This window comes from Lipophrys pholis, assembly GCF_963383615.2.
Source record: "Lipophrys pholis genome assembly, chromosome: 9".
NCBI lineage: Eukaryota > Metazoa > Chordata > Actinopteri > Blenniiformes > Blenniidae > Lipophrys > Lipophrys pholis.
In genome coordinates, this window is record NC_137639.1 from 13,624,154 (window position 1) to 13,634,650 (window position 10,497).

A 10,497-nucleotide genomic window follows, 5' to 3' on the forward strand; every position below is an offset into this window, starting at 1 on the left:
GCAAATCCTGTTCTGTATTTATCAACGTAATTGTTCGGTCTGGGATGATGTGTTGAATGTGAATAAAAACAAACTCCAATGGTTCAACATTTTTTATAAAACCATATTGTATTCATAGTAGACTCTTACCTATTAAAAAAATGATTAGCTCATTTTGAATTTCAAGGATGCAAAACATCCTTCAAATGTTTGGATGGGATTGACAACAAAGTAAATGGTACTAATGCAAGACAGCTACCATCTTGTAACCTATTAATTTACAAAAGAATGAGTCATGACGGTATATGGGTATAAATACATCTGTCAGAAGAAAGGATGAGTTTTACTCAGTTTTACATTTTTGTTTTATGCTTCTACTCTAATAAAAGGACACTGCGGGGAAATACAGAGAACTTGCTGCCAAGAAGTGTCACCATGTTCCCAAACCTTCAGTGGAGCTCCATCGGCCCTGCATCCTAACTGAGTGTCCTGTCCGCACAACCCCACCTGTCCACCGGTGGAGGCTGCATACTCACACCTACCCACCTCTGCCCCACCCTCACCCTGTAATACAAGCACCAGAGTGGTACTCCTCTCCTTGGTCTCAGGTGTGTATCTGCTCTGTTTAGAAATAATTAAGAACGGTAAAAAGATTAATAAAAGCAAGGGCACCGAGGTCATGAAGAGTTGATGTTTTTCATCCAAGGCCACATTTTGTTTTTGCTTCGCAGTGTACGGTCACTTGTGGAGGGGGAGTCCAGGCCAGGACGGTCCAATGCCTGGCCCAGGGGAAGCCCTCTCCTGGCTGTGCCCTCCACCTAAAACCCCCAATGTCCCAGGCCTGCAACACCAATTTCTGTCCACAGCCCGAAAAGAAAGGTACAGATGCTCTTATACAGTTCCACCTGATCATTTATTTCTGAAAAGCACTTCCTTAAAAGAATAAACATATTAATAACAATAGAAATAATAATACTCCTTTGTTTTCTCCCACAGATATTGCATGTAGGGATTATTTCAGCTGGTGTTACTTGGTGCCCCAGCATGGAGTCTGCAACCACAAATTCTATGGCAAGCAGTGCTGCCAGTCCTGTTCAAATTCAAACCTTTAACCAAACAAACGAGACTCACGTCCGTGATACGGACACATAGGTAGTCATATGGTCAAAAGACTATATTATCCCATGCTTGAAAGGACATGCAGTTGTTTTTAAGCGTGTGGCGAGCACTGAAAAACAAAGTACATTTCGAAAGTGCAAAAGAGTTGCAGTGCCATTTCTTCTCCCTACGATGCCGGACATCTGGATACAAGAACTTGTATCTCAAAACTCTATGTGGGAACGTTTTCAGGATCGAACAAACAGAAGAGAAAGGAAAGTGGAACTATCAATTCAATGGAAGAGGACATGGCTGACAGAAACAGAGACCGTCCTGTTTGTATGTACGGAGACATGCCCAGGTTGTCTGACGTCCACCAGTCAACCAGAAGCCAGCGATGGCCGACCAACGGAGAATCACTCTTTCGGGTATGGACACGGAACAACATTTGAGTCGCCCTGCCCTGCACTGCAGTTTTGGATGAATTGGACATCTGGGGCTTTGAAAATGAAAATGCATTTTGAAAATTCGATCAAAAATATTTACTGAGCAGAGTGTTATGTGTTGTCATGCACAAAAAAGTTAAAGGAAGGATTTAAAAGAACGCAAAAGAACTCTGGTATACATACGTACAAGTGTTCGCAATAGGAAGAGCTGTGTGAACTGGCTTTCATACTCAGTGGTGCTATACAGTATTCCTCAAGTTTAGAGAAACAACAAATGGATTGTGTGATCCATGTACATAATTGTTTTATTTATTGACTTTACTATGCAGCATCGCTGTCCTGAAAAGCAGTATAAATGTGTTCTTTTATTACTCCACTCTAAGCCCTTTACTGTAATTTTTTTTTTTTTTTTTTTTACATGCTGACAATCTGCACCATGCTATGTAAAATATGTATCTTTCTTTGATGGAGGGGAAAACAGCTGTTGAATAGACATCTGTATCTGTGACAAACTGGATGAACATGCTGTTGAAAAGTCTCTCGTCCACATTTTGCTCTCCATCATTATACAAGATAGTCAAGCGTTTCATTGATATGGAATAAAAATGCATTACAGATAAAATTGTGGTCTAAAAGCAGCGATGGTTGGTGCGATAACAATATGATATTTTTGTTTTTGTTTTGAAAGCAAATTAAATATTACTGAAAATTAGTTTCACGACGGCAACTGAGCTGTAGCCTGAGTTGTGAATTCATTCTTTTTTTCGTAACTGATTTATTTTATTCTTTGAAGTGGATGGTAGTCAAACTCAAACTAGGTTTTTGCAAAGTGGAAAATGTCTCAGGTTTCCTTTGCCATTGTTTATTGGCTAAAGTTTTCATCTGGGTATGATGCTGTGGTCTGACCTGATGAAGGGGCAATATTATTACCCTCACTATGGAGATTGTTTTACACTTTTACCACCATGACAGAAGGAACCGTGTTACTCTTTTTCATTTGCATGAGTACATGAAACACAGCTTTCAAACTCAATCAATTGAATAGCTTTAATGTCCATCCATCCATCCATCCGTCCGTCCATCCATCCACCCATTCATCCATCCATCCATCCATCCAGCCTGTTGACACTACTTGTTAAAACAAGTAATATGGTATCGCTATTTAACATGGACTAAAACCAGCTACATTTCTTTAACAAGATTTCCTCATTACCCTGTGAATTAAAATCAAATTCTCAGGACATTCTATTGCTTGCTTTGGACTACATTCTCAAAGAACAATTGAATGAGACTTGAGAAACAGAATGAGAAAATGGTTCCTGCCACTGCGGTTCATCCGTCCCTATCTCAGCCTCTCCCTCTGTCTCCTCTCGTCTAACGTCCAACCATCTCCAGGTCCTCCTTCACTACATCTGTGAATTCTCTCTGCAGTATTTGTCTTCTCCTCCTTTCTGGCAGCTTCATCTCTCACATTTTCAACCAATATAGCTACAGTCTGTCCTCAGCACAAGCACAGACCATGTCTGCCTGGCATCACTAGTTTTATTGCTGAACTGCTCGACCTTAGCTGTCCCGTGCGTTCCCGTCCATCCTGGTCACTCCCAGTATATCTCAGCGTCCTCATCTCTGACACCTCCAGCTCAGCTGTCTTAAAGACAGTGCCACTGTCTCATCTCAGCATCATAGCAGATCCCACTGTGGACATGACACTGCATCCAGCTTTAAAAAAAGATCCACGTACAAATGACGGTTTTAGCACTGTTTTGAAAACAGTGATTCATTGATCGTGAATTGTGTTTTCTTTAAAAAAAAAAACAAACAGGAAGATGAATGAGTATTTTGGAGAATAAGCTACTTGTGTTAGCTAGCTCTTTACTTCTCTGTAACATTCGTCAATGACCGATAAAAGCCAGTCTAGAAGTAAAATAAATTTGCAAAAATTTCTTTCTTCACAAGTACACACTAAAATACTATCCCGGTGTTTTCAAACAGAAACATATTCGTTCCTTCATCAGGATTCAAAAACACTTCAGCAATAACCACACAAGAGGTTGGAAATGAAAAGACAAATCATCTTATTATCATTACTATTATTATTCTTTTGGGTATAAGGGCAGTTTGCAGCCATAAAGTTGCATTACCGCCATCTGCTGGTTCTATTTATCTATATCGTTCCCCGCCACTCTCCAAAAAGACAACTCTTGATGAGCCATAAAACCAAATTAATGAGCTGAAAATAATTAAATACTGGGGACAATTATGCAATCTGTTGTTCCATTAAGAGCTTAAGTAAAAAAAATCTCCATATATAATTGATGTATATATATGGTTCAAGGGGCTTCCAAATCTTTGTGGAATGGACATGTGTTCAGCACTTCCCGTCCTTTAACATAGTTTCCATATCACCCTGTCACTCGTTCTCCTTAGTTAATGGACTGAACCCCACATGATTCCCCACATTTATTCATTAAGAGTGTGATGAAGGTGTTGATGAAATAGAGAAAATGTGCTTTTTATTAAACAAATTTTAATCACTGTGTACCTGATACAGAACTACACGTGTCACAACAAAACTCAAAAGAAGCATGACTACGTGGACAAAGCAGCACGTCTAATGCCTGTTCTGAGCATGTTATTTCAACACCTATGACATACTGTATTGTGTCTGGGCCTTACGCTTTAGTCCTTTCCTAACAAGTCAAGTAGACACAGATGCCCAAAGCAAACTAACCATTGTCATAATCCTCGGGGCACAGTCTTAAGACCTTCAAACGGGGAGAGACAGAGGGAGGATGAAGAGTGTGAAATGAAAAAGTGCAGAAAGAGAAAAATCTTGAAGTTAGAAAAAGATAAAAGCTGGTCGAGGGGTTGGGTAGAGAGAAGGACAGCGAGCTAAAGGGAGCGGTGGGTAAGGTGAACGTCAACCACCTGTTTTTGGTTTATTCCTAGCTGGGCAGCACGTCACATCATTGCTGCAAAGGTGTGTATATTCGTGTATCTGTTGATTCAATACTTAATAAATCGGAATGTTTCTTTTTGCAGGTATGACATTGTGTCTTTTTGGGACAATGCATTGACTTACATTCATTTCTTGCAGACTCACTATGAAATGTATCACAATTAGGATTTGCCTTACCCTGAAAGAGCCAACTCCTTCGGCTCCCCAGTGGCTCTTCTTACTTTTCTGTTGCTGAAAAGAATCGGTTATCAGAGGTTATGTAGAAATTTGGTGGAAATTTTTAACATTTACGAAGGTAAAAAAAACACATTTGGTCCAAAAATGAATTTTAAAGTTCCACAAGCAGTCCCCTTCACACACGCTACAGGGAAGCAATGTGGAAAAGCCCAGATAATCTCCCAAGCAAAAACGTGGAAATCCCCTGCAGCCACGGTTGTAAGTTCCTCATTAAATGTGTCCATGTCAATGAAACCTGACGCAAAATAGAGTTAAATCTCAAAAATAAAAAACTCTCCTAACGCTTTTGCATTATGCAAGTTTTTACAAACTCACCCTGACAAAATGACTTTGAGAGTAATGTCAGTTTGCATTTTCGCAAAAAGGCAGCGGGCATGCAGCTCAGGTCTCAGTGTTGGGTCGTGTCAGAAATGTGCTCACTAATGAATGTTTTCTTTGTCATTTTGACAATTTGCAGAACAATTTTGGCCCACGGGCCTCATGTTTGACACCCGTGATCTGACACTTTAAAAAGATCCACACACACTACTAACACGCCATGTGTAGTTTGTAAAAACACGGCAACAAGTTCTAAGTATTTGATCAAAGCTTTGTCTTATCTCAGCTTTTCCTTGATTTTAGTGTATCTAAATTGTCTTTGAGCACACAACCAAATCTGTTTCACCAATTTTAGCTGCCCGACGAGAAAAAAAGAAAAGAAAAGAAATCTAACCACACACAAAGACAAGGATTTAGGAGATGAAGCATCTTGTTTATAGACAGATAAGAAATCAAACAAAGACTTCCTGTAGACAACAAAGGTGACTGAGACAAATCTGGCAACATCTCGAGTGTTACCCAACACATGTCAGGTAAAAGAAGAGGTAATCTGTCAAAAACACAGGAAGAGAGGACGCTTACATAACACTCACCTTTTCTTTTCTTTTCTTTTTTTTACTTAAAAGAACCTATGCTATCTTTGATGGCATCTGTTTGGGAAGAGTTGGCTTTGTCGCCTCGGGGCTACACTCAGAAGGTTCACCTGAAGTTACGGGATTATTATCTTTCCATCGGATTTCACCTGCGGCAATCCAAACACCATCAGCTGTTTCCTTTCGACATTAGGGATTACTGTAAAACACAAAAAAACCCAGCAAAATAAATTACAACACAAATCACGAAAAACACATCAAATTAAAAGTGATAAGGAATATCAACTTATGTATTCTGTGATGGACTGGCGACCTGGCCAGGGTGTATCCTGCACTCGCACATAGTGAGCCGGGATCTTCTCCAGAGACCCGCTACCCGGCAGAGGATAAAGCCGTATAGAAGATGGATGGATGGATTAAATTAGCATAGTATAAATACATGCAAAGACATAATCTAAAATTGAAAGTGTACAGTATTCAATGACTTAAACGGTATAATATGCAGCAGTGTCATTGTTCCTCTGTAAAGCAGAGGTTGGTTAAAGAGAGTGAGGTCGAGAAAGAGAGTTAAGCGATTGCCAGTGCAATACTACCCTCTGCTGACAAAGCGTGAAAGTACAAAAATGAAGATATTGTATGACTGGGTCAAAACAAACCGGTGACCTGCTACTTGCTGAAATTTCAAAATGTTCATCTCAAATGAGGCAATCAAGTATTTTTAACTCCCTTATAGCAGGTGCCTTCATGTCATTACTTCTTTTGATGGTGAGTTACTTATGTATGGATTTACAACCCTGAATTTGGCTGCTCTCTCCCCTCCCTGATGGACATTTACACCTCCCGCTGCCTCAGCAGAGCTACGAACATTATCAAGGACAGCTCCCACCCTGGCTCTGACCTGTTTGACCTGCTGCCCTCGGGAAGGCGCTACAGGGTCATGAGATCAAAAACAAACAGATTCAAAAACAGTTTTTTCCCCAAAGCCATAACCACTGTGAACTCTTGTATGCACTGACTTCACTTTACTTTACTGACAGACTACCTCATAATGTGCAATATAATTTTTATAGTTCTTATTATCCTGTAAATACACTCTGTACTCTGTACTCCTGTAAATACACTTTGTACCCCTGTAAATACCCTCTGTACCGTTCACAGGACTGGACCGTGCACCTTACCCCCTACACCCCCCACCCTCCTTCTTGCACTATATTCTGCCCTTTTTGACTGCTGCACTGTCACTGGAGTTGTTTTTAATCTCACTGTACCTGTACATGTGACAATAAAAGGCATTCTATTCTATTCTATTTAAAGGTATTTCTTCATGTATGTTTGAATCATATTTTATTCTGAACTTTCATCAAGTCTAGACATGAGGGTGTCTAGTGTTTTGAAAGGCCAAAACACCCCTCGATTCAAAGGTACACTGCTGATGATGTGTTCCAAAATTTACATCTTTCCCACATCTGAGACACAGCTCCCATGCCATTTTCAAACGGTAACGCTCATATGAATACCATCCCATGGCACAATGGACAGTTTAACGTCAAGTCCCCTGTTTAATGATTCTTAATTATTTTTTTCTTCAACATAATTTTAACATAATTACAAATTCTAAATGAACCCAATATTTCTTTGCTTTTGTTCAGCATGCCTGTTTAATTTTTTTGGTGACACTGTGTAATTAAATTTTCCTCTTTTGCGAAAGGTGCACAATCAAACTTTTTCAGTTGCTATTCAGCTAAAGGTGATTTTTATGACCCTTTGGTACACTTATAATCAGTGCATTGGCACAGTTTTGGTTGTATCTCATGACAATATAAGAACTTTACTACATTAATTGTGTTTTGATGAAACTGTTTACGTTTTTAATACCATAATGACACAATAGTGAAAGGGAATTTCAGAATTAAATGAAAAAATTAGTTCCCTGACCGGGAATCGAACCCGGGCCGCGGCGGTGAGAGCGCCGAATCCTAACCACTAGACCACCAGGGAAGTGTTGAACGACAGTTATTAGTACATATAAATCCTTAAAACTATCGATTGGGCTACTCCTATTACATTTTTCCAATACAACACAAATGATCAAATATAGGCTTTACGCTCGGAACAGAAGATATGACAGCGGAAGACGAAAATCACGTGACCACGTGAGCCGTGTCGTTCTTGTTTTTCAACTTTAGTCAGAATGCCTCGTCAAATAGAACGATAGAATATTGCTAAGAATAAATCTGTGTAACGGATTTTACTGAGTGAAGTAACACAAATGAAAATACTGGAATAAATTGTCCGAGAACTTGAGCGTAAAACACTCACAATCATCGAGTTGTCCAGCAGATGTCACCGTTCGTGACCGTGCAGTTTCACCTCATCTACTCCATAATACCGTCATGCTTTACATATGATTGTTGGCGTTAAAAAAAAGTGAAAATGAAGTTAAATCTTGTTGATATTCAACTGAATAGCCCGATTCTAGGTTCGTGTTTACAGATGCGCACGTGTCTTAATTTAGCCACACAAACATCCGCCTGACAGTAAAATCCCACCAGCCTGAAGGTAAAACCCTACCTGTTGGCACTGTCTAGAAAAAAACTACTTTACGTTTAATCATTACATTAAAAAAAATTTCTAAGGTAATTACAACGAAATGAGAAATATTAAGAAGTATATTTAGTTCTGGCATTTTGAGTAGCTGCTCCTGTGTGGTTCTGCCTTTTTGTCCATCCTCAACCTTTGTTTGTTTGTAATTTATTCAACGAAATAGAATATTATATTGCTACGGTGCAATGAACAGTGCAATAAAAGAAAAGAAAAACATAGAAAACTTGGGAGAAAATGGAGTTAGAAATTTTTTTTTATTTGGATACATTTGAAGTTATTCTTTTGGCAGGCTTTGACTTAAGATGTCTCAATGAGGAATAATACAGTTCAAATTCATTTGAAAATCAATCAAAACATAGGGGAGAGTCTCTCCACTTGTATATGATATACAATATGATATTTAGCAAGCAAGAAAACAATATTCACTACATTATTAGGTTTTGTAATCGAAATCGTTAATATAATACAAGACACTGGTAATAGTAAAATGTGGAATGTTGATTTTTTTAAAGACAGCCAGTCTACAATGTCAATGAAAAATGTATTTCAAATGGGACAAAGTGGAAAAAAATGTATTCTAATGATTCTACAAAATCAAACAGGCAATGGTGGAGTTCCACTTAGAAGAAAAATACTTCATAAAGCTTTCAGGGTATTGCTCACAGCACTAAAGTGGTTCTCAACACTTCTTTATAATGTAGGACTGGCATTGCACCGATTCTAGCGTGTTGTTTTCAGTGACAAAAAGTGCTGTTTTACTCTCTGCAGGGCATGAACACTTCTATGTTCATCACACCTAGGATGCAGGAAAATGCAAAGCACTAAAAATGTTTCACTTAAATAGCTTATTTAATGACAATTGTAACCTATTATAAATCACATTGTCACAATACATAAACTCTAAGTAATTATGTTAAGTACTGCAAAGCTCCCCAACTCCACCTAAAGTGTCATGTAAAAATGTTACTTTTACCTCATATGAGTTACCTCAATTAATGTAAAACAAATCTTGGCACATCTGCTTCAACTGCTCACGTGAACCACTGGGACAAAACACCATCACTTGAATATTTTACGGTTAGATATTTAAAAAAATGACGGCCATCCAGGATGTCATTTAGACATATAATGGTGTAACTGAGTAAGCATACTTCCATTTCATAGGTGCCTAAATTTAGCTTTTGTCAGCATTGCAATGAAAGGAGGAATTGTACTTTCTGAGAATAGAGTCCAGGGGACTAATAATAATGGCTTGGATTCATATAGCACTTTTTTCAAACCATTGTTCATTCACACCAGTGGCAGGAAGCTACATTGTAGCCAAAACTGCCCTGTGGCATATCAACACAGGCATGGCAGCCATCAGGGCCTCAGACCACGACCAACATTCATGCACAACACCCGGCAATGTGAGTTTTGAACCGCCAACACTCCAGTTACCGTTACAACCACTAAGCCACAATCACCATGTGGAACTAAGTTGTCCAGAGAATTTCCTGGTTAAAAAAAAACAAAAAACTCTCAGGTACACAGAATACACAGGAAACAGACTGAGGGCGATTTGAAAAAGTTTAAGACAATTTAGAACATTATTCTTGCAAGAAGAGACAACGTCACAGTACAACCTTTGCATGATTGTCCAGGAGTTTCCGTGCCTTCTCAAAGGCTAAATTGTTTTGATAAAGATCCACCTGTTTTATGCACTGTACTATTGATTTCACAACCAAAAGTGCTGACACAGGCCATCCATGAAACTCAGACTGCAAAATTCCACGTCATTCTTTATGAGACAAAAACAAGATTTCCCTAACGGAAATATAGAGGGAAAAGCAGGGGCCCCAAGATTGAGCCCTGTGGAACTCCACATAGCGGGAAATGAGAGAAGTCTCAGAATCAGAAATGGTTATGGTCATGGTTCTAGCTGACAGATGATAAGTCCAGAGCAGAACCACAAATGGCCATTACATGCAATAAGCGATATAATGAAATGTTCTGCTCCCCAGTATCAATGGCCCGATGTGTGTGGTTTGTACACTACAGGCACACAAGAGGGAGGGAAACTTCTGCGTGAACGTCGTGTATTTTGCCCAGCAGAAACCACACACACTGTCAGGTGATGTATGGCTCACTTCAAATTGCACTCTGTGTGTGGTTTGGGATGGGCAGAGAACACAAGACCTTGAACTTTCACTTTGTGTTGGTTTTTGGCCTGTTGTAAAAACATTTTACATTTTTCTGCACTGTATGGTGTTTTGGTTTTTTG

The 10,497-nt window shown here is 39.2% G+C and overlaps 1 protein-coding gene across 1 annotated transcript in view; it reads left to right on the top strand.

Annotated features, from left to right (window-relative positions):
- adamts16 (ADAM metallopeptidase with thrombospondin type 1 motif, 16) overlaps nucleotides 1–2,233 on the top strand; it is a 48,074-nt gene extending 45,841 nt beyond the window's left edge. The window contains exons 22-24 of the mRNA XM_080472198.1: nucleotides 369–587; nucleotides 711–858; nucleotides 976–2,233. Of these exons, the coding sequence (XP_080328324.1) occupies nucleotides 369–587; nucleotides 711–858; nucleotides 976–1,091 (483 nt within the window). The 3' untranslated portion in view covers nucleotides 1,092–2,233. The remainder of the gene's footprint in view (nucleotides 1–368; nucleotides 588–710; nucleotides 859–975) is intronic.
- The last annotated feature ends 8,264 nt before the right edge of the window (nucleotides 2,234–10,497 follow it).